A 24,631-nucleotide genomic window follows, 5' to 3' on the forward strand; every position below is an offset into this window, starting at 1 on the left:
TAAGGAGATAGGAGAGGCTGGGATCGCTGACTGACCTTAGAATTTATCCAAGGAATGCTAACCATTTTTGGATTCTTCCTACTAAACAATTTGTGGACTCCATCAGGAAGCCTTCCACATGCCTCCTTGGGACACCTCAGCTGCTGACCCCTCTGAGGTGCCAGAGGCTCCCGCAATGCTTTGTGTACCTCACCCACAGCTTTTTGTTCCTCCCACTGCTCCCTGGCTCTCTCCAGCTCTGCCAAGGACAGAGAGAGTGAGCCTTTGCAGACAGCTAGTGAGCAAGTGCAGAAACCTGTCCCCAATCTGAGAGATTGGGGGCAGGCCTGTAAATAGGAGCATTTCAGGACTCTACACCAGAGAAAGGAAATAGAAGGATCTTCATACTCGATTGGTGTTGTGGCACTGAAGAAGGCATACAATCTAAAGGAATACCCTTTAAGAGGGAAGAAAGAATGTGGAACAGAAATATCCATAGAAAATGTATGAGAAAGTCTAAAAAACGCCTTATTTCATGCACGAAAACTGCCATGTATATATTATTGGATTTCTCAGTGGAAACATTGCAAGCCAGGACAGAGTTGGTTGGTATACTCAAAGTTCTCAAAGAAAAATATGGTGACGCCAAATTTAACTGAAAGTGATGTCCCTTGAAGCTAAAAGAGAGACCAAAACTTTTCAAAACAAAATTAGAGACCAATATCTTTGATGAAGGTAGATGTAAAGATTTTCAACAAGACATTAGTAAACCAAATTCAACAGCACAAAAAAACATTGTCAAAAAACATTGCCAAAAAAACATTGACAATTTGGGCATAAGAAGAACATGACTTCACATAATAAATGCAATTCATGACAAGACCACAGATAACAACACAAAACACAATGAAAGTTTGAACGTTTTTGCTGGATCTCAAGTTTATCGATGTGGTGGGTCACATTTGAATATTCGTTGCATTTATTCTCTCAGATTCCAAGCCTCCTGTGTTTCACACAGCTTCCCAACATACTACCCCTTCTGGCTCATCCTGTCTAATTTGCATAACATTCTCAACATAGTCCATTAGTACAGTCTTCTCAAAGGTATCCAGGTAATTCATATCCCTTCAGCTACATTATAAGGGAAGAGCAGAAGTTCTTCAGGTAAAACTGTAAATGTATGCTGTTGTCTGTTCCAAGTGAACAAGAACCGTGTCTGCTCTTCTTTGCAGGAAGAATGCAGAGAACAAGCACGAAAGCAGTGGCCTTATACCATGGACTGAGATGTGTTAACCTGCTCTACCACAGATACCACGTGTGATATAGGGGTGTTGTAGAGTGATTTCTCAGATGAGTTTCCAGGAACGCACTACCATTTTCTGGGATCTTTGGCAGGGCTCAGATACAAGGGAGATCATCATCCTACATGATTTCTTTAAGATCTTTAATTTCCACCATCCACAGAAAAGTGATCTTATTTTCTGTTGGTGCTTTGGTAGGGGAAAGGGTGAAGGTGAGAGGAATCTGTTTCTGTCTATAAGTGGTTGCCTAGTGGATGCCTCAAAAGGTCCAAGCGGTAATCCCCAGTGCCTAGGAAATTGATCCTGCAGGGAGAAAGAGTCTTTGAAAAGTACAGGTATACTTTGTTTTACTGTAATTTTCCTTATTGTGCTTGATATAAATCCAGATGTTGGATTTTTACATATTGAGAGTTTGCGGCCACCCTGAGTCAAACAAGTCAATTGGTGCCATTTTTCTAACAGAATTTGCTCACTTCCTACATCCATATTGCATTTGTAATTCTTGCACTATTTCAAACTATTTAATTATTATTGTATTTGTTAAGGTGGTCTGTGACAATGACCCTTGATGTTAGCCCTGCAGTTTTGGAGGGACACCAGAAAACCTCATCCGTCATGACTGTGAACTTAATCAATGTTTATCTTCTAACTACTCCATCAACTGGCTGTTTCCTTGTCTCTCTCCTGATCCTCAGATCTTGTTATTCTTGAGAAACAATAATATTGAGACAACTTACAGAATGGGAGAACACAGTTTCAAATGACTCAATGGAAAAGGGCCTAATCTCTAGAATATACAAGCAACTTACACATCTCAATAGCAGAAAAGCCAACCACCCAACTGAAAAATGGGCAAAAGACCTGAATAGACATTTCTCCAAGGAAGATGTATAGATGGCCAACAAGCACATGAGAAAATCCTCAACATCCCTGAGTAGTTCTAAATGCAAATCAAAACTCCCAGGAGATACCACCTCACACCAGTCAGAATGGCCATCCTTAATAAGTCCACAAATAACAAGTGCTGGTGGGGGTGTGGAGAAAAGGGAGCCCTCCTGCACTGTTGGTGGGAATGTAAGCTGGTACAACCACTATGGAGAACAGTAGGGAGGTACCTTAGAAATCTATACATAGAACTACCATATGACCCCCAATCCCACTCTTGGGCATATATCTGGACAAAACGTTCCTTTAAAAAGACACATGCACCTGCATGTCCATTCCAGCACTATTCACAATAGCCAAGACATGGAAACAACCCAAATGTTGATTAACAGATGATTGGATTATGATGAGTTGGTATATATACCCAATGGAATACTACTCAGCCATAAAAAAGAATGGCATAATGTCATTTGCAGCAATATGGATGGAACTAGAGACTCTCATACTGAGTGAAGAAAGTCAGAAAGAGAAAGACAAATACCATGTGATATCAGTCATATCTGGTATCTAATATCCAGCACAAATGAACATCTCCACAGAAAAGAAAACCATGGACTTGGAGAATAGACTTGTGGTTGCCCAGGGGGAGGGGGAGGGATTGGGAGCTTGGGGTTAAAGGATGCAAACTATTGCTTTTGGAATGGACTAACAATGAGATCCTGCTGTGTAGCACTGAGAACTATGTCTAGATACAAGGAGCACGACAATAGGAGAAAAAATTATGTATACATATATATGTAACTGGGTCCCCATGCTGTACAGAGGGGGAAAAATAGTCTGTTGGGGGAAATAACAATAAAAAAATAAAAAATAATAACATTGAAATTAGGCGATTCATTACTCTGCATTGACCTTTAAGTGTCAAGCACAGGGAAGAGCTGAATGTCTCTTCTTTAACTCAAAGCTAGAAATAATGATGATTAGTTGGGAAGGCAAGCTGAAAGCTAAGACAGGCCAGAAGCTAAGCTTCTTCCACCAAACAAGGGAAATCTTTTGCAAAGGGAAGATTCTTGAAGGAAATTAAAAGCACTACTCCAGTGAGCTCATGAATAATAAGAAAGTGAATCAGCCTTATTGCTTATATGGAGACAGATTTCATGATCTGGGCAGACGCCCAAACCAGCCCCAATATTCTGCTAAGCCAAAGCCTAAATCAGAGCAAGGCCCTAACTCTCCATTTCTAAGACGGCTGAGAGGGGTGAGGATGCTGTAGGGTAAAGAAGAAAAAGTGGAAGCAGAGTTAAGTTCATTTGATTTGAAGAAAGAATCCATCTTCATAGCAGAAAAGTGCAAAGTGAAGCAGCAAGTGCTGATGTAGAAGCCACGGCACGTTATTTAGAACGAAGATCTAGCTAAGGTAATACATGAAGGTGGCTGCACTAACCACAGACTTTTTAATGCAGATGAATTGGCCTTATACTGGAAGATGATGCCATCTTGGATTTTCATAGCTAGGGAGGAGAAGTCAGTGCCTGGCTTTGAGGTTTCAGAGGACAGGCTGACTCTCTTTTTGGGGACAAAGCAGCTGGTGACTTGAAGCAGAAGCCAGTGTTTAAGGACCGTTCTGAAAATTCTAGGGTCTTCAAGAATGATGCTAAATCTACCCTGCCTGTGCTCTATAAATGGAACAACAAAGCCTGGATGACAGCTCATGTCTTTACTAGATGGATTACTGAATATGTTTAACGCATTGTTGAGACATGATATTTAGAAAATGATTTCTTTTAAAATATTAGTGTTCACCGGTGATTCAGCTGGTCACTCAGGAGCCTTCGTGGAAATGCACAATATTTTTTCATGCCTTCTGACAGGATGATTATTCTGTATCCCATGGATCAGAGTGCTTTCAACTTTCAAGTCTTACTATTTAAAACGTACATTTTGTAAGACACTAGCAGCCATGGATGGTGATTTTTCTCAAGGAAGTGAGCAAAGAGAGTTGAAAAATTGCTAGATGCCAGTAAGAACATTTCTGATTCATGAGAAGAGATCATAACAATAGTTGGCCAACAAGAAATTATCATTGTGTAATTATTTAAAGACTTACTATACTTATACATTTTACCCCCAAATTATATTCAACCTATTTTCCTTTCCAGTCATCACTATCACCTGTCTAAGCCTACACATTTTCCTATCTTACCTGGACTTACTGCAGCAGCTTTCCAATATCACTCTTTCAGGTTCCGCATGCCTGTAAATCACTCTCCATAAGGAACTTGATTATATATGTATGTGTGTGTATGTATGTATAATATACATTGTAAATAATATATATATAAATTATAAAATATATGTAAATTATATACTGTAAATAATATATATAATATACATTGTAAACAATATATAATTTTATATATTATAAATAAATAATATATATAATATATATAATTATATATAATACATATAAATAATATAATATATATAATTATATATAATACACTTAATATATATAATATATGTAATTATATATAATAGATATAAATAATATATAATTATATATAATATATAAAATATATTACCAATAATATATATATATAATATATTACCGATAATATATATAATATATATATTTCAGAAAATATCATGCTGGAGCTTCTTTTTCAATAAATTTTTCATTATCAAATTGGAAAGGAAGAGGTAAAACTATCACTATTTGCAGAAGACATGATGGTATACCTAGAGAATTCTAAAATTCTACCAGAAAACACTTAAAGCTCATCAATGAATTTGGTAAAGGTGCAGGATACAAAATTAATACACAGAAATCGACAGCATTTCTATATACCAACAATGAAAGATCAGAAAGAGAAATTAGGGAAGCAATCCCATTTACCATCACATCCAAAAGAAGGAAATACCTCGGAGTAAACCTACCTAAAGAGACAAAAGACCTGTACTCTGAAAACTATAAGACACTGATGAAAGAAATCAAAGATGACACAACAGATGGAAAGACATACCATGCTCTTGGATTGGAAGAGTCAATATTATCACAATGACTCTACTACCCAAGGCAATCTTCAGATTCAGTGCAATCCCCATCAAATTACCAAGGACATTTTTCACAGAACTGGAACAAAATATTTCAAAGTTTGTTTGGAAGCACAGAAGACCCAGAATTGCCAAAGACATCCTGCAAAAGAAACATGGAGCTGGAGAAATCGGGCTCCCGGACTTCAGACTATACTACTAAACAACATTCATCAAAACCATAGGATACTGGCACAAAGACAGAAATGTAGATCAGTGGAACAGGGGAGAAAGCCCAGAATTCACCCCACGCACCTACAGCCAACTCATCTACGACAAAGGGGGCAAGAACATACAAGGGAGAAAAGAAAGCCCCTTCAATAAGTGGTGCTGGGAAAACTGGACAGCCACATGGAAAAGAATGCAATGAGAACACTCCCTAACACCATACACAAAAATAAACTCCAAATGGATTAAAGACCTGGATATAAGATCAGATACTCTAAAACTCTTAGAGGAAAACATAGGCCAAACACTCTCCGACATAAAAGACAGCAACATCTTCTCAGATCCACCTCTTAGAGTACTGACAGTAAAAACAAAAAGAAACAAATGGGACCTAATCAAACTGAAAGTTTCTGCACAGCAAAGGAAACCCTAAACAAAACGAAAAGGCAACCCCACAGAATGGGAGAAAATCTTTGCAAATGAAACGACTGACAAGGGATTAATCTCCAAAATTTATAAGTACCTCTTACTACTCAATAGCAAAAAACAAACAACCCCATCCAAAAATGGGCAGGAGATCTAAACAGACAGTTCTCCGAAGAAGACATGTGGATGGCCAAAACAACACATGAAAACATGTTCAACATCACTCATGATTAGAGAAAAGCAAGTCAAAACCACTATGAGGTACCACTTTACACCAGCCAGAATGGCCATCATCAAAAAGTCTTACAAACAACAAGTGCTGGAGAGGGTGTGGAGAAAACGAACCCTATTACACTCCTAGTGGGGTTGTAAATTGGCGCAACCACTGTGGAACACAGTATGGAGATTCCTCAGAAAACTCGAAATAGAACTCCCATTTGACCCAGCCGTCCCACTCCTGGGCATCTATCCAGACAAAACCATGACGCAAAAAGGCACATGTACTCCAATGTTCATTGCAGCACTATTTGCAATAGGCAAGACAAGGGAACAACCTAAATGTCCATCCACAGAGGAGTGCATCAAGAAGACATGGTACATATCCACAATGGAATGCTACTCAGCCATTAAAAGGAACAAAATAATGGCATTTTTAGCAACATGGATGGACCTAGAAATTAATCATGCTAAGGGAAGTCAGTCGGACAATGAGAAAGCAACTCAAATGCTATCACGGACATGTGGAATCTGAAAACAGGACAGAATGAACTTCTTTGCAGAACAGATACTGACTCACAGACTTTGAAAAGCTCATGGCTTCCAAAGGACACAGTCTGGGGGGTAGGGCGATGTGCTTGGGGTCTGGGGGTGTGGGATGGAAATAACTTAAGACTGGATTGTGATGATGATTGTATAAGTATAAATGTAATAAATTCATTGGGTGATAAAAAAATAGAATTGTGATGGTCATTAAACAATTATACAGATATACTGGCCTAGAAATATACCGTATCAGTTATCTGGAGTTTGCAGTACACGAATAGGGGAAAGAAGCTGATGACTCTTTGTAGAACCACTGCAGAGGCAACGATATATTGTTAGATTCATAACCCTCTCACATACATAACTTTTTTCTCTATTTGTTTGTTCATATGTTTGTCTAAAATTTAAAAATCCTTGAGTATTTTGCACATTTGAACCCCAGAATCCTGAAGGTGTACTGCCATTTTTTTCCTTAGAATATATGCATATAGGGTGTAATATCCAGAGAATTACAAATTTTCTTTTCCTATTCTCTTTTTGGAGAAGACCCACTGCATAATGTGAATTGATGGGGAAAGCTGAAATGTACCAGATAAGAAGCTACTGGAATTTTGAATTTCTTCACACACTCACACACTTATGATAATTCCATGAACCTGGTAGAGCCATTGCAAGAACTGAAGATAAATCTTAGCCTATCACTCAATCTTATGCGTGCCCACTCTTCCTTTTGTACCATAGTGGAGTTTGGTGTCTCCAGAGATCAGTGACAGTTCAAAGCATGTTTAATGGCTTCTAGGGATTTAAGTATTTCTCTTACTCCAGAATGCAAACATCATGGCAAATAAACTCTGTGTAACTTGCTCCAAAAATGAGCTCTGGGAGTTCCCGCTGTAGCTCAGTAGTGAACGAATCTGGCTAGGAACCATGAGGTAGAGGGTTTGATCCCTAGCCTTACTCAGTGGGTTAAGGATCCGTGGTTGCCATGATCTGTGGTGTAGGTTGCAGACTTGGCTCAAATCCCTCATTGCTGTGGCTCTGGCATAGGCTGGCATCTACAGCTCCAATTAGACCCCTAGCCTGGGAACCTCCATATGCCACAGGAGTGGCCATAGAAAAGGCAAAAAGACCAAAAAAAATGAGCTCTGGTTTAGCATTGTAATTGGAATCAACTTCGGATTTGTTGGAGATAAGTTACAGGATTAAAAGTAGCTAATTAATTAGAAGAGAGATGTGCTAAGTACTGCTCTGAGGGGAACATGTAGGTCAAGATTGCATTATACTCATTTACAAAAAAAGAAAAAAAACAATAGCACCTCATAGAAAGCTCATATATGGAGCCAGATATGATGGATAGGTCCATTATCAAGTCCACATTCATAATCCTTCTGCCACGAACATGACTGGTTAGGGGACCCGTTGTCTGTAATAAACATTGGTAGATAATATACTCCATTTAGCAAAGTTTGAGCCTCCAAGAATAGCAACTATCTGGGCAACAACATCCACATCATGTGGCCTTGTAAACATACGGAAGGAAAACCTATAGAAGAAAAACATATAGAAGGAAAACCTATAGAAGAAATGGGTGATTCCCATTTCTAATTTTAGGGTTCTGCAGAGGTATGGCAATGGATTTTGTGAAGAATGGAAATTAAACTAGCCATAAGTATTTTCCCAGTTCTTGTAGAATCAAAGAAGCATAGATGCAGCATGAAAAGGATGCAGAAGCCTTTCACAGTCTTCATGATTAACATTTGCTCAAACGAAATCTGGTCTTAAACCCAGTGCATGAAACTCAAAATCCAAAAACCTCGCTTTGACCCTCCCAATCAATTTGTAGTAGATGGCACTGAACTTTCAAGTGTCAACTTCAAATTATAGATTAAAATGAAGTACAACTGTTTTGAAGGAAAAAAAAAAAGGTTGATGAACTCAGTACACTGCATTAGGAAATAAATACTCAGGATGATAGATCCCAAACGTCTTTTAGAGTACATCAAAATAAATACACTTGATGTTAAAGCCAAATCCAAAATAATGGATAAAAATAAATCATTTTCCACATGATGTTAGAAAATCCATTACTGTGTGATAACTAGATTTTTCACATATTTTTCTCAGATTTTATTTGAATGTTCATTTGAACAAAATGATCTCTGGAGTGTTTCTCTTACTGATAACTCCGCTAAATACTCTAGATAGGAAAGAGGCAATCACTTACTGCCAGAAGAAGAGAGCATGTATGCTTTAAGAGATGTTACTGCAAGGAGATTTATATTGAAAAATTCTGATGCTAAATTCAGTGACCTTTCTGCTACATCACAACTATCTTTTAAGAGAAAGAGAAAATATATTTTTACTATTGCTGCAGATGTGAATTCAAGTTCTGCCTCTGGTCATATTAATGTTTGGTTGAGAAGCGATGTCTTAGAATGGAGAAGGCAAGTCTTGAAAAATGTAACGCAATGATCTTACCCTTCCTTCTAACCCATCCAATTCTATTTGCTTTGCTTTCTTTTTCTAAGATTTTTTACATAATCATTTTTTTGTTTGTTTGTTTGTTTGTTTGCTTGGCTCTTCACAATTGGAGGCCATTACCCTGTGCAGAAATGGATCCAGTGACATCTAGGACAGTAACATTATCTGTAATCCTTTTGCTTAAACAGGCCTCAAGCAATTGAGCAATAGGAGTATATGATGATAATATTAACAAGAGAATAATTGGCTCTTAATAAAATAAAATCTATAATTGTTTAACTGCTTACTATAACTATACATTTTATACTACCCACAAATCATAAATCAATCTATTTTCCTTTGCAGTCTTCACTACCATCAGTCTAACCCTAGTCATTTTCATATCTAACTTGGACTTACTGTAGTAGCCTTCCAATATCCTTGCTTCAATTTTGCATACATGCAAATTACACTCCATAGAGAAACTTGTCTGATTAAAAAAATCTATTTCAGAAAATATCATGCTTGAGGGAAATGCTTTTAATAACTTTATTCTTAGGTTTGCTGCAATCTATCTTCTGCCCCACTGGATGAAGTTAATGTGATACATGTGTAAAATTGAATATTACTTATCTGTGAGATAGAAGGAAATCTTTCCACTTGCCACAACATGGATGGAGCTTGAGGGCATTATGCTAAGTGAAATGCGTCTGACAGAGAAAGACAAATACCATATGCTATCACTTCTATATGGAATCTAAAGAAAACTGATCTTATAGTAACAGAGACTAGAATGATGGGTTCTGAGGACTAGCAGTTAAGGAAAGGAGGTAGGTGATGGTTCAAAGGCACAGACCTCCAGTTACAGGACGAATAAGTTTTGGTGACTTTAATGTACAGCATTGTGATCTTTGTTACTAATAGTCTATTATGTGTGGAAGTTGCTAAGTGAATAGATTTTCAATTTTCTCACCACAGGTGAAAAGAGTAGTAATTATGCGAGATCTTAGAGGTGTTCATTAATACTAAGGTGGTAATCATTTGCAATATATAAGCATTTCCATGTATTTGCACCTCAAACTTATGCAATGTTACACGTCATTTATAATCTCAATGAAATTTGAAGGAAATTAAGATTTTAAGTAATGTTTGGCTATCATCAAATTTTTTCCTATGTGAATGATTGTTTTCAATTGCATTGCTCTGATGTTGTATATTCTAAGGGTGTGAAGTGATATCTTATTGTGGTTTTGATTTTAATTTCCTAATGCTTAGTAATATCAAGTCCCCTTTCATGTAACTGTTGGCCATCTGTACATCTTTGAAAAAATATCTATTTGGCATCTCTACTCATTTTTTTCCTTGAGTTATATGAGGTTTTTTTTAAAAAAATATGTTCTGTGTATCAATCTTATCAGATACATAATTTAAGATATTTTCTCCCATTTTGTAAGTTGCCTTTCATTTTTTAAATCATTTCTTGTGCGGTGCAGAAGCTTTTAAGTTAGATGTCGTCAATGCATTGGGTTTTGTATTTGTTCCTTGTGCTGTTTGGTGTCGTATCCAAAAAATTTTTGTCAAGACCCTTATCAAGGATTTTCCCCTACATTTTCTTCTAGGAGTTGTATTGTTTCAGGTCTTATCTTGAAAGTTTTAATCCATTTCGGGTTACTTTTTGTAAATGTTGTAAGATGGGGTCCTATTTCATCCTTCTCTGTGTGATTATCCAGTTTCCCTGGCACCATTGATTTAAGAGGTTGTACACTTTTGTTGAGTCTCTTAGTTCTTTCATCAAATATTATTTGACCTTATAGGTGAGAGATTATTTTTGGACACTCAATCCGGTGGAATGGTCTATGTATCTATTTTTACGCTACTACCATACTTTAAAAAGTACCAGGAGTTCCCGTCGTGGCGCAATGGTGAACGAATCCGACTAGGAACCATGAGGTTGCGGGTTCGATCCCTGGCCTTGCTCAGTGGGTTAAAGATCTGGCATTGCCATAAGCTGTGGTGTAGGTTGTAGACATGGCTCGGATCTCACATTGCTGTGGCTCTGGCATAGGCCAGTGGCTACAGTTCCAGTTAGACCCCTAGCCTGGGAACCTGCATATGCTGCAAGAGCGGACCAAGAAATGGCAAAAAGCCAAAAAAAAAAAAAAAAAAAAAAAAAAACTACGATAGCAAAAAACAAACAAACAAAGAAAAACAACCTCTAGATGTAAAGTAGCTACAACTTAGGATTCATTTTTCTATTTGGGTGCCCTGAAAGGCTTTAGAAATTGGTGACTCAACTCACTATTCCTTTCATGGTGAGGAACCCTTTCTGGATGGCAGGTTTCCTCTTGGTGATGAGCAATGCTGGCTTGTAGATGGGACAAGGCAGGTGGAATAAAACTATCTCTGTTCTGCTCTTGTGTAATTAGTCTCAGGTGTTTTGTTTTGTTTTTACCCCATAGTGTTGCTAAAATTTCGTAAGTGGCCTTCAGACCACTCCCAGAGATGTTTTTGTTCATGGGCAGCTTTCTAACTGCTGGTCTTTGACAGGGGACAGTGAGGCTGGGGTCGTCTATGTCTCCATTTGGACCTCTCAGTTTTACCTCTCTGTCTTTCTCTTGTTTTAAAGACACAATTATAGGACATGTTAAGTTAACAAACAGCATGATCTCATTTGTATAGAATTGTTTCTATACTCTCTTTCGCTCTCTCTTTTTTTTCTTTTTCACCTTTTTAGGGCCATATCCATGGCATATGGAGGTTCCCAGGCTAGGGGTCGAATTGGAGTTGCAGCAGCAGGCCTATGCCACAGCCACAGCAATGTGGGATCTGAGCCACACCTGTGACCTACACCACAGCTCACGGCAACGCCAGATCCTTAACTCACTGGGCAAGGCCAGAGATCAAACTCACATCCTCATGGATCCCAATCAGGTTCATCAATGCTGTGCCACAATGGGAACTCCTATCATTTTTTTCTATTTATAATTTGGTTCAAGGAAATAGCTGAGGTAAGTTTTCTATATTGATAGACAGTTTCAGCTGCATGAGGAGAGTTAAGTCATTTTTCATTTTTATTTCTCTATGCTTTTATCATTTAAATTCTTTACAGTGTTAATATTGGCATTTTAAGAAATAAATAAGATTAATTAATAAAAATATGTGTCTCTTTAACAAGAGCTTAATTTCTTTAAGTAAATTTAGTATTCCTTTGAGATAGGAATCTATTGCTCAATAACAGTAGGAGAATCTAAATGATTTCATAGAATTTGAGAAGTCTAAGACAGTCGTATTTGATGTTAGCTATTTCATGGTGATTATGTAAGAGTAAACACTTTAACTGAATAAAACAATTTACTCCTTTTAAAATACCAAGGCTTCTCCAAAGACAATGTATCTTATACTCACGAAGGGTTGTTAATAATTGCCTTCAAGGCCTTAAGCAGAGCAGAACGAGCCATTGTGTGCAAGTCTAATTCAACAGTTGCCCCTCTGGCTTTCCTGTGAGCAATGTTCTCATGCTGATCACCAAACAGGTGCTGATTCCCATCATAGGGACCCCGTGATAAATAGCTTTATACATCCCATCGGTTCCACAGTGAGTAATAAAAGCTCTGGTTTTAGGATGACCTAGAAAGAAATAATTATTCTAAGTCATAAGGGTCTCAAGAACAGAAAAAATCATAACACCCGTGTAATTCATTAATTCAGGTAGGTAGCATCTTCTATATAATTCTGTCAATAGGCCATATATAAACTCCTGTAGTCAGTACAGAAAGCAGCCATTGATTACTCCAGGCTATGTAGCAATTAGTGATTCTAGCAATTAAGCCATTCCACAAAAAACGGAGAAGTTTCCTGCAGAGTATGTGATGAAGAGTACTTCCCACTGGACAAGTTATCAGGGTGAGAATACATTAATGAAAAGAAATGGTTGGATGTAAGGAACCAAGTACTTGTGCGAATGGAGAAGGAGAAGTGAGATGTGCAGTTTCAATGTGAGACTGTTGGCATAACGGGCTAGAAAGATAGACTAGAGTAAGTGCATGAAGTATTCTGTTAAGAAGATGGGATTATGAACTTGATCTTAAGTAATCTGGACCGTTTATAATATAGTTGGAGAAACTGTTTATTAGACATTTTTTTCCAAACAGTTACTGAAGGAAAAGGAGAAGTTAGAAAATGGATACGAAGAGTCTGAAGGCTGCTACAATATTCTGCACAAAAATTAATGAGAGCCTGATCTAAAGGTACTTTCCTGGACTCTGATTCAGAGGAGTGGGAAATTGTATCATAAAGAGAAGAATGATAAATTCCATATTTATGTTAGTGCTCCACAAAGATTCTATCCTTGACCGAATTCTGGTCAGGATCCTCTGAACTCTCTTGTCAATGAGGTACTGATTTGGAGGCTTCTCTATCTCTCCATTGCCCAGTTTTGCAAGCATCCTACCAATTCAGTTTAGCGAGACTCTCTGGGCCCTGCTATGTGATCACCCTTGCTTCCTCGTCCTCCGCCTTCCCCCAAGAAACGACTTATCACCTTAGTCTGCCTTCAGCAAGAACTAGGTCAGGTTAGTTTTGTCAGATCTCCCCCTTCCCTGGTATTTCCTTTGTAATTTTCCATCCATTGTTCCCCCAACTCTGTTCTTCTGTCATAAATACCCCATTTCCCCTTTTGTACTCAGAGTTGAGTCCAACTCTGTCATACTGTACAAGTCCATTGCAGTAACACCTATGCTTATCACGACGGCCTTGAATACAGTGTGCCTTACAGTCTTTAATAAATGTCATGCATAATTTTTTCTTTAACAAGCTCCAGGAGAAATGTGAAGAAGATAAGATTGTTTGCTTGTTTGTTTGTTTTGAAATCAAATTCTTGGGTTTATTTGCTATTGAGTAATCATTCAGACTCTTTTTCCTTTAGTTCCATTACCTTTTCTTCTCTTTGGTCTTACCAAGATCATTCTGTGGAATCCATTCATACAACCTGGTGTTAGCTCCAAAAGTTTCTGGTTTCTTCCCTGGGTACCTCCACAGAACCTGTAAAGATAAATGCCTCTACTCTATTAGAAGATTTTGAGAATCACATCCTCTCAGAAGGAAGCGGTTCAGTTAGAATTAATTTAATTCAATACCTCCAGGTAACACGTGATCAAACTGAGGCCCTGAGTGATTAAGTAATGCATGTTTTTAAACCACTGACACTACACACATATTTTCTTTTCCATTATTCTTTCTAGCAAATAACCATTTTTTAAATCATTTTTTTAACTTTTTTTTTGACCTTTTCTCTTTCTTTTCTTTTAATTCTTTTTTTAGGGCCACACCCACAACATATGGAGGTTCCCAGGCTAGGGGTCAAACTAGACCTGTAGCTGCCAGCCACAGCCACAGCCATAGCAAAGCAGGATCCAATCCAACTAACACCACAGCTCATGGCAACACTGGATCCTTAACCCACTGAGCAATGCAAGGGATCTAACCTGCCTCCTCATGGATGCTAGTCAGATACATTTCCACTGAGCCACGATGGGAACTCCCTTATTTTTTTTTTTTATTATACTTGATTTACAATGAATGGTTCTTCAGTTTCTGTTGTACAGCAAAGTGACCCAATCACACACAGCTCCTGGTGTTGTACAGTAGGAGCCCAGTGCCCATTCATCCCAAATATTACAGTTTTCAGCACAAACCCCTGTGTCTCACAGCATTCAACCATATTTTCAAGTGCTTGCAATAATCCTAATCAATAGGCTATCAACATCGGGTCAATTCTTGCTCAGAAGATGAAGGCAAAAAGACAACCTGTATCTGAAACAATTACATATGGGTGTTACCAGGCCATGCTGGTACAAGGGAGTTTTGAAACAAAGTCTTGAGAGACAAAGAGGAAGGATGTTATTTACTTCACTGAGAAATTGTTAGTGCTTTGACCTTTGTCATATACTTGGCAGTGACATAGAATCATTGTCTTTTTATTATAGTACAATATATAATGACATCTATCATGTTAAAGGACTATAAGTATAGAATTTGGTAGCATTAAACACCTCTACTGTGGTATATGTATGTATGTATGTATGTATGTTGTGTAACCATCAGCACTATCTAGACCCCAAATATTTTCATCATCCCTAATAGAAACTCTGTATAATTAAGTGATAGCTCCACTCTCTAACTCCTGGTAAGCTTTATTCTAGTTTCTATCTCTATGAAGTTGACCACTCTAAGATATCGGATATAAATGGAATCATACGGTACTTGTCTTCTGACAGCATTATTTTTCTTAGTCTTATGTTCATGGGTCATACCTGTTGTAACATATCAGAATTTCCTTTCTTTTTAAGTCCAAGTCATATTCCATCTTGTGTATATATCACATTTTCTTTACCCATTCATTTTGCAGTTGTGAATGATCTTGCAGCGATCACTGTTGTATAAACCTCTGTTTGATTCCATGATTTCAGTTCCTTTCAACATGCAGCCAGAATTGGGTCATATGAGAGCTATGTAGATGCATCGGTTTGTACTCCTATAAATATAATAGGGAAGAACAAATCTGACTCCATATGAGATCTGTTTCTTTTATTTTAACCTCTGTACTCTGCTGTTTGTGCTTAGTCATGCTGGCTCTGCACCTTTTGTAAAAGAATGTTGCCTATGACCTGAAACATAAGCCATAGCCTATCTCAAGTCTCTGACCTTTAAGAGTTCATTTAAATAGAGATAAAAAGTTGCATAACAGAGAATAACATTTGTTGTGTTGGAGGTTTACAGGAACACCCTGACCTGACCTGACCTGACCTAAGTGGAGAGCTGCAAGAACAAAGGATTACTACACCTAGAAGTTTGCAACAACAAACCACATCCCTCTCTCACCTGGCTTTTGAAAGTGCTTTGCTGAAAGAAACCCTTCAGGGAATTTGGGGGTTTGGGGGCACAAGCCACACCTTTCCTTACAAGGCCCAGCAATAAACTTTTCCCTGCTCCAAACGCTGATTTTTGGTTTGTTTGGCCTCACTGTGTTTCAAGCACATGAAATTGCACTCAGGTAACAATATGGTGAAGTCAGCCCAGGATTCTGTGCCCATGGCAGGTTGACCCCAGAGGCAGCGCCTTCCCTGAGTCTCTAGCAGCTGCTGGAGCTCATTTTGCTCTGGGCTACTGGAAGGACTCTCCCTGACAGCCACTGGTCCCCCTAGACACAAGGCTGTTTGGAGCTGAGAAACATCCAGAACAATGGTCCATGTTTAGTGTCCCTTGGGAGTAAGTTGCTCCAGCTTGTGCAGGCTGGGAACTCTCTCCATGTAATTTGGGTTCATCTCCTTTCAGGAAGTGAGCCACTCTGGGTCTGTTCTGTTTGGACAGCTGGGCCAATCTGTTTGGAGGCCTCTATCTGGGAGAAGAAGTGGAATTCTTGGAGCATAGTTCCTTTGATTTTCCTGTGACTGTAGCTTATTTGTATTTTGGTTGTTTCATTTTGGGATGAGACTCTCTGGATCCATTCTCTTTGAGGAGTCACGCCACTCTGGAGGCTCCTGTTTTTGAATGGAAGTAGAATTTGGGGGGCCACACCTTGTCTGATCCTTTGTTTGTGGGTTTGTGGGTATGTTTTTATGTGTCTGTGTCTGTACTTGCATTGGCCAGTTGTGATGTCTTTGGTGAATAATGGGGCTCACCTGTGACAACACAGGGTCTCTATCCCTATTGCGTTAGGCTTCACCTATGACAGAAGTGAACGATAAATATATTTTGAGTAAAAAGGGGGTTTGTGCCTGGTTGAGCTGAGATTAGATAAAGTTTTAATAGGAAAATGGATTTTGTTTTTAAAAGTAGGTCGCTGCCGTTAGTTCTTCTTCTGGGGTTTTAACGTGTGGTTTCATTTGGAGCATAGTCCTCTGTCACCTCATTTCATCTCCTGTGTTTTATTTTTATGTATCTGGCAGGAGGTTGGTTACATTTCCTGACCTTGGAGACATCCAATGCATCCAAGTGGTGCAATGCATCCAAGTGGTGGGTCCTCAGAGCTATATGCTCTAGGGGTGGCCCTATTTGTCTGCATGGGCGCTTCTGTTGTGGCAGTTTGACTACCAAGAGCCCTCGGCTCTTCCAAAAGTAATCTGCATTGGTCTTCAAAGCCCCTGTCCTGGGGGCTTGACGTCCTAGTGCAGAACCACTGGGCTGGGGAGCCCTGTGGTGGGCTCAAACAATTGGCTCCTTGGGGGTGTGAGTCTTGACTATACTGATTCTCCATCCTGCTCCATGAGTCTCATTGTGGTTCCTTCTTTGTATCTTTGGCTGTATGTCTTTTTGCTTGTCTCCTGTTTTCCTTATCAACACTTACTCTGCAGGGAGTTCCCGTCATGGCTCAGTGGCAACAAACCAACTAGTATCCACGAGGATGTGGGTTCAATCCCTGGACCTGCTCAGTGGGTTAAGGATCCGGCGTTGCTGTGAGCTGTGGTTATTTTAAGTTGCAAATGGTCATAAGAATTTTTGTATCCATAACCGAATTCCTTTCATGAATTGTTTGAGGGAAGCCGTACCATTTAAATATTTAATCCAAAAAGCATCTACATAAAATCAATGAATTTTCAGTTGCATTAAGATACAAGGCTTAGGGTCAGAATCGGAAGCATCAAGACAGGTCTCTCTACCTAAACACAATTGTACTAGCCAAAGCTACAGGAAGTACCTCTGTTGGAGCTCTGGATTCTATCTGAGCACTTGAAACCCACAGGGGAAAGCTTGACTGGGAACTGTGGTTAATTTTAGTCAACTTCAACCCTTCAGAGTAGCAGCAGCGTCAAAGCCTCCATCACAAAGCCCTGTGTCAAGCAACATGCCTGTCTTTTAGGTAACAGATCCCTTCTCGCTGCTGCTTTCAAGATTCACGCATTATCTTTGACTTTCAGCAACTTGAATATAATGTGTCTTAGCTTCGGTCTCTTTGAGTTTCGCCTACTTGAAGTTTACTCAGCTTCTTGGATGTGTAGATTTATGGGTCTCCTTAAATTGGGGCCATTTTAAGCCATTTACTTCTTTAAATATCCTTTCTTCCCTTTTCTCTCTTTCTGTGACTCTCACTCTGGGACTCCCATGTCCATGTTCATTCACAGAATGACGTGAATGATGTCCTACAAGTCTTTTAGGCTTTGTTTCTTTGTCTTCATTTTCTTCTTCTTTTGGTGCCTCCAACTTGATAATTTCAATGATTCTGTCTTTTGCCTGCTCATGCCATTTCAGTTGCTGTAACTTTCAGCTCCGGAATGTCTTCTTGGTTATTTCTTTAAATAATTTCTTTCTCATTATCAATATTTCATTCTGTTCCTACATCATTTTCTTCTCTTTATCACTGTCTTTAGGTTTGTGTGCATCTTTAAGACAGTGGTTCTAAAGGCTTTTTCTAGAGACTCCAAAATCCAGGCTCCTTCAGGAACAGTTTCTCTCAATTTATTCTGTTCCTTTGCTTGGGCCATAGTTTCTTCAATCTTTGTGTGCCTTGTGATATTTGCTGAGAACTGTGCATTTGATTTTTATGATGTCCTAACTCCAGAAATCAGATTTGCCCCTTTGTTAGTTTGAATTTTTCTAAAATTATTGAAGTATTTGTCTTTGCTAGATATCAGGCTGAGGTTAAGTCCTTAGGTTTACCTCAGGCCTTTGATGAACCTGTGTGTTTCCCTGAAGATACATATAGCTTTCAATTCTACATTGTGAATTTTTTTTAATTAAAAAAATTATGGGAGTTCCTGTCGTGGCACAGTGGTTAATGAATCTGACTAGGAACCATGAGGTTGTGGGTTCGATCCCTGATCTTGCTCAGTGGGTTAAGGATCCCACATTGCCATGAGCTGTGGTGTAGGTCACAGACTCGGCTTGGATCCTGCATTGCTGTGGCTCTGGCATAGGCCGGCAGCTACAGCTCCGATTAGACCCCTAGCCTGGGAACCTCCACGTGCCATGGGAGCGGCCCTAGAAAAGACAAAAAATAAAAAAAAATAAAAGAATAAATATGCCCTAATTCCTCAATGCTTGGCTTCCAAATGGAGAAAAAAGAAAGAACACATAGTACTGATCCTTTAAAACTCCTGAAGTTGCTTCTGCTAATAAAGGTCACAACAACTGTGGCCAGCTTCTATACCTGCAACTCAGTGATCAAAGGCAGTAGTCAGCAATCAGGGTGCAGGACCCCAGTATTTGTGACCTAAAAGACAGGCATATTGCTTGACACAGGGCTGAGTGATGGAGGCTTTGAAGCTACTCTGAAGGTAGAAGACGAAAATTAACCACAGTTCCCAGGCAAGCTTTCCCCTGTGAGTTGTAAGTGCTCAGATAGACTCCAGAGCTCCAGTAATGATTTCCAGAGATTTAGGGGCAAGAAAGGATGCAGAGCACAAGGGATTTTGAGGACTGTTGATCTGTATGATAGTTTAAGTGTAGATACATGTTCTAAACATTTATCAAAACATGTAATGCACACACAAAGAATGAACCTTATAAGATGAACCTCATTGTAAACGATGGATATTGGTTCACATTAATATGTAAATGTTGGTTCATAGGTTGTAGCAAATGTGCCACACCTGTGTGGGCAGCTGTGAATGGGAGGACTCAGGAGATAGGTGCGAAAACGTGGTAAGAATTTTCTGTAATCAGTTGCTCTATGAATGCAAATATCTAAAAAGAGTCTATCAATTTTAGAAATGGCAAATACTACATAATCTGTCCCTTGATATTAGACAGTGTATTTAATAGCTGCTTGCCAGATACTGCATTGTACCTCATTCAGCATCCCCTCCCCAATATGAACAAATAATTTTCCCTCACAACTGCTCGCCTTACTTCTTCCCCTTAGTAAATGACAATATTCTCTACTAAGTGGCCTCTATCAATAAATACAGAAATACAGAAATAAATAAAGGGATGACATACACATTGTCACATACAACGAGAGCCAAGGAATAATTTTGGATACTGTCACTTAATTTCCACTTCCAGCCTATCAGAAAATCCTATTGATTTTCTTTGCAAATACTCCCTAAATCTCTCCATTTATACTAAAAATTGCTATCATATTGTAGTTCAGATCTCTATAAAGTCTTGCAGGAACTATTGCACCTATATTTCAGCTCATTTCTGCTTTAAATCTTGCTCCATTCCAAATAATTCAATACTCAATATTTATGATAGTGTAAGCTGTGTCACATTCCTGCTTAAAAATTATACATTCATCCCTCATTGACCTTGAATTTGAAGTAAAGATTACTCAGGAGTGCCCATTTGTTTTTTCATAACTGATTCTCTGATCATCTCTCCAGGCGAATTTCTCTCCTCTAATCAAACCAAATAGTTCATCATGACTGAACTTCTGCCCAGATTTTGGGTGGGCCATCACATCTCTGATTTTTTTTCCTAAAAGTACTGTAATTTTCCCGCTATTGATTATTCCTTCGACACGACTTTGCTAAATAACATGACATTCCAAAATCTCAGGGGCTTATTTCTTATGTCATGTATCAATATATTCAGCAGCAACTATTTCTTATATTTCCTCAACAAGGACTCAGCTTGACAGAGCAGCCAGTTAGGAACACACTCCCATTGACAGAAGAGAGGAAAAGAGACCTCTGGACTATCTGGACCTCACAGTTAGCGTTGGACCTGGAAGTGATGCACTTCAGCTCATATTCATTTCCCATGGAGTATTGGACAGTTATCCCAAGCTTGGTGGCTAGAAATACTACTTTCGTCAAGGAGTTGGCATATTTGAGGAACACCAGCGACTACCATGATTATGTTATTAATACTTCTGGTCTTATAATAGTCCACGTGGATCATTCCCATTGATTCCTATGTCCGAGTTTTCAATTTGAAGGCCAAATACTGTAAGTCATAAACTAGAAATCATTCCAGGAGGTAAATACTCAAACATGCAAAACTAAGCACATTTAATCATCTTAGGTAGGGGCTACAAAGGCTTGCAGTGCAGTCCTCCAAAAAATTCAAAATTAGGTTAATAAGAGTGAAGAAATTCAGTACACCGATAAGTTTGAATTAACCACATTTCAGCTTTCCCCATAACCTCACATAAGGTGGTAGGTTTTCCTGAATAAACTGAAAGATGATTGAGCAAAACCAAACTGACAGGTTAAATGGAAAATGTCTTACCAGTGAATTTCTAAGAAAAATCCTTAAAGAACCAATATTGGTCCTATGTAACCCATGAGAAATCAACTGGGCGTTCCCCGTGATTACACAATACTGAGATGGTGAATAACCACACACATATGTAAGTATGGAACACAGCCAAAAGCCTGCTGCTTTCTCTCTGCCAATAAAGCCTTTCAGCTTGAGCAAACTTGAGCCCTACTCCATGCTCAGAATCCTCACCTGCTCCTAGCATGGAACAGGACACTCAGCCAGTGACCCTCAGCCTGCTATTGTGGTCTCCTCCTCTCCTGGAATTCCAATTTATCTCATCCTCCTTGCTCCAAAGCTTTCTGTGTCTTCAAAAAAGAGCTTTTATAATTTATTCATCTTTTTTCCCCTCGTGTTTGGAAATGTACTGCCACAAGTAACTATATCGTATCTAGAATGGAAATCTTTTAATAAAAATTTAAAAGCGATCATCTTATTTGGTATTCATAATCATAGTGCCTTTTCCCAAGACCCTGCCCTCCTTAGTGAAGATACACCCATCCATAGTCACCTAGTGATGAAATATTTGCTGTGTTGACACATTGAGCCTACGAGCAGTACAAAAGGGGTCCTTTGACCTGAAGTGTCTACCAAATGAACTTTAATGGAACAAGAACTCAAGTTAGTGATTCTGAATTAAATTATGTTCCTTAGTGTGGTACCAGAGCTCACTTCTGAATTCTGTTCAGTTATTGTAGTGGATGGAACCTTGCCTAGAATTTTGGTGTCCTTTTGAACTGTGTACTCCATATCACTGATACCAGGAAACCACAGCTATATGGTTTCTCATCACACGACTTTTTGAATATTTTCCTTGATGTTCTAAGTATGTTAAAGTGTTGATTAGAAAATATGAGGGGTTTTGAATGGACCAGGACCATCTATTCACAGTAGAGACCATGAAAAAGCTCAGTTAGTTAGGGGTTTGATTCTGGTGATGACAAACTTATCACATCCATTTCATAATCAGTGCATATTCCATCTCAGCGCCTTGTTGATGTCAATCATGTGTATAATCTTATTCACTCTGTGAAATGCTTTATTTTACTCCCACACCAATTTTACGGCTGTTTTATTGCGAGGCAATTTATGTGCCATGCCATTACATAACAGCTGTGTAGTTTTTAGTATATTTATAACATTGTGAAACAATCAATACTATTACATTTTAGAAAATTTCATGTCTGTCCCCCCCCCAAAGTCCTATACCCATTGGCAGCCATTCTCCATTTCTCCCTCGTCTCAGCCCCTGACAACCACTAATCTACTTTCTTTCTTTATTTGCCTTTCCTAGAATGAGCTTATTTCACTTACCTTAAATGAAATCATATACCATGTGGTCTTTTGGGCTCCCTTCTTTCACTTAGCATATTTTTTCCAAGTTCATCCATGTGGTAGTATATATCAGTACTTCATTCCTTTTTGCTGCTGAATAATATTTTTAAATGGATAGACTTCATTTTGTTTATTCATTCTTCAGGTGATGAACATGTGCATTGTCTTCACATGTGCCTGCTGTGAATAATCGTGCCCGGAGCATTCAAGTGTATGCCTTATGTGGACACATATGTTCATTAACCTTAGTCATAAACCTAGGAGTGGAATTGTAGCATCACATGGTTGATAGAGTGGATTTACATTCTTTCATACCGGATATTTTTTTTCCTTTCAATTCTTCACTGCTTCGTGATTAATCTAGAATTCCTAATGCATTTTATTGAGATGAAGACAATATAGCAGGAAAATTAAGAAACACAATTGACAGGATAAACACATTTTTAGGAACTTATTTCCAAAAGCAATACCACATTTGGTATCATGCTGTGGCATTTGTTGAATACGGAAATATTAAAGGATTATTTATGCCCCTTTAGGAAAATGTGCCTATGTTTTGTTTTGTTATTTAATATTGATGTACTGTGGATGTCTGGGTTAGATACTGTGAAGTTAAATGTTAACTTGCCTATTTCTATTTTGTAGAAAAGATCATCCCCTACATTATGATGTTTTTGCCCTGTAAGAAATTAAACATTTTTATATCTATCCTATAGTACTATCTTCACATTCCATTTTCTCCAAAAAATATTTATAAATAATTCCTACAAATATTTTTGAAAAAGATGCCATCTTACTAGTTTCCTCCTCAGTTATTTGAATGTATCCATTACATGATTCAATTGGCAATCGTATAAGTTATGAGTTATACTTTTAAAATTTGAAAAATATGCTTGGAATACACTATACAAGGGAGATCCTAAATTGATCCTGAGCGGCAATCTCTATCTGAGAGCATTTTAACATTTATGGGAGTGAAATAAATGTTTGTCTTCTATTTATTGAGCCTTTATTCTTCTTTCTCAGGTTACTGATATGTTTCCCAAAAGAATATTCTAAGGTGCCAAGAGCTAGGAAGGACCAAGAGACAGAATCACATCCTATTACCACTAATGCTTCACTATAAAAGAGAGATTCCAAGACTAGGATCAAACTTCTGCTGGAACCAGAAGTACACAAACAACTTCGATCCAGCTGTAGATCAGTCACTGCTTGGTCCATGACTCGGAAATTGTCACCACGGTGAGATTTTAAGCTTATCCTTTCTCAGCTTTGCCTTTTGTAACTTGGACTCTGAATATAGATGAGTGATGATAGGTGCAGTGGTTTCTGTCCACAATTTTTAGGGTCTCATGCGGGGTTTTTTTGGGTCTTTTTTATTTTAGGGGGGCACGCCGGTATATGGAGGTTCCCAGGCTGGGGTTGAATCGGAGCTGCAGCTGCTGGCCTACACCACAGCCACAGCAATGCCAGATCCTTAACCCACTGAGCGAGGCCAGGGATTGAACCTGCATCCTCGTGGATGCTAGTCAGATGTGTTTCCACTGAGCCATGGCAGGAACTCCAGGGTCTCATATTGTTTTTGAGTTGTTGAAGAAATAATTTCTCAGAGAAAATTTAGAGCAGATACTTGAAAAAAGGAAAAGGGAAGTGGTTATGTAAAACAAGAGACCACAACCATAAAGGAAATTTTGAATTTTTTAAGAATAGATTTTTAAAGTAATGATAGGATGACAGAGATACTTCTGTCAAAGTAGGAACAAAGAAAACAATTTTCAAATTCATGTGGAACTACAAAGACCCCAGAGGGCCAAAGCCAACCTGGCAAAGAAGGAAAAAAAAAAAAAAGAAAAAGAAAAACAAAACAAAACCTGATATTTCCCAAGGACATAAAAGGTAGTCAGTGAGGAAAGACAGTCCTTTAAATAACTCTTGCTGAAAACATTTGACATTTACATGCAAAAGAATGAAAATAGACCCCCATCTCACTGCACTACCGAAATTAACTTGAAATCAATTAG

The 24,631-nt window shown here is 38.5% G+C and overlaps 1 protein-coding gene and 1 pseudogene across 1 annotated transcript in view; both read right to left on the minus strand.

Annotated features, from left to right (window-relative positions):
- The window catches only part of LOC100515222 (UDP-glucuronosyltransferase 2C1), a 38,760-nt gene extending 23,348 nt beyond the window's left edge, over positions 1-15,412 (minus strand). Inside the window, exons 1-2 of the mRNA XM_021101412.1 lie at positions 15,386-15,412; positions 14,030-14,114 (exon numbers count right to left, since the gene is read on the minus strand). Coding sequence (XP_020957071.1) covers positions 14,030-14,114; positions 15,386-15,397 — 97 coding nt within the window. The 5' untranslated portion in view covers positions 15,398-15,412. The remainder of the gene's footprint in view (positions 1-14,029; positions 14,115-15,385) is intronic.
- LOC110261961 overlaps positions 16,031-24,631 on the minus strand; it is a 28,351-nt pseudogene continuing 19,750 nt past the window's right edge.

Source organism: Sus scrofa, chromosome 8 (genome assembly GCF_000003025.6).
Source record: "Sus scrofa isolate TJ Tabasco breed Duroc chromosome 8, Sscrofa11.1, whole genome shotgun sequence".
NCBI classification, from domain to species: domain Eukaryota; kingdom Metazoa; phylum Chordata; class Mammalia; order Artiodactyla; family Suidae; genus Sus; species Sus scrofa.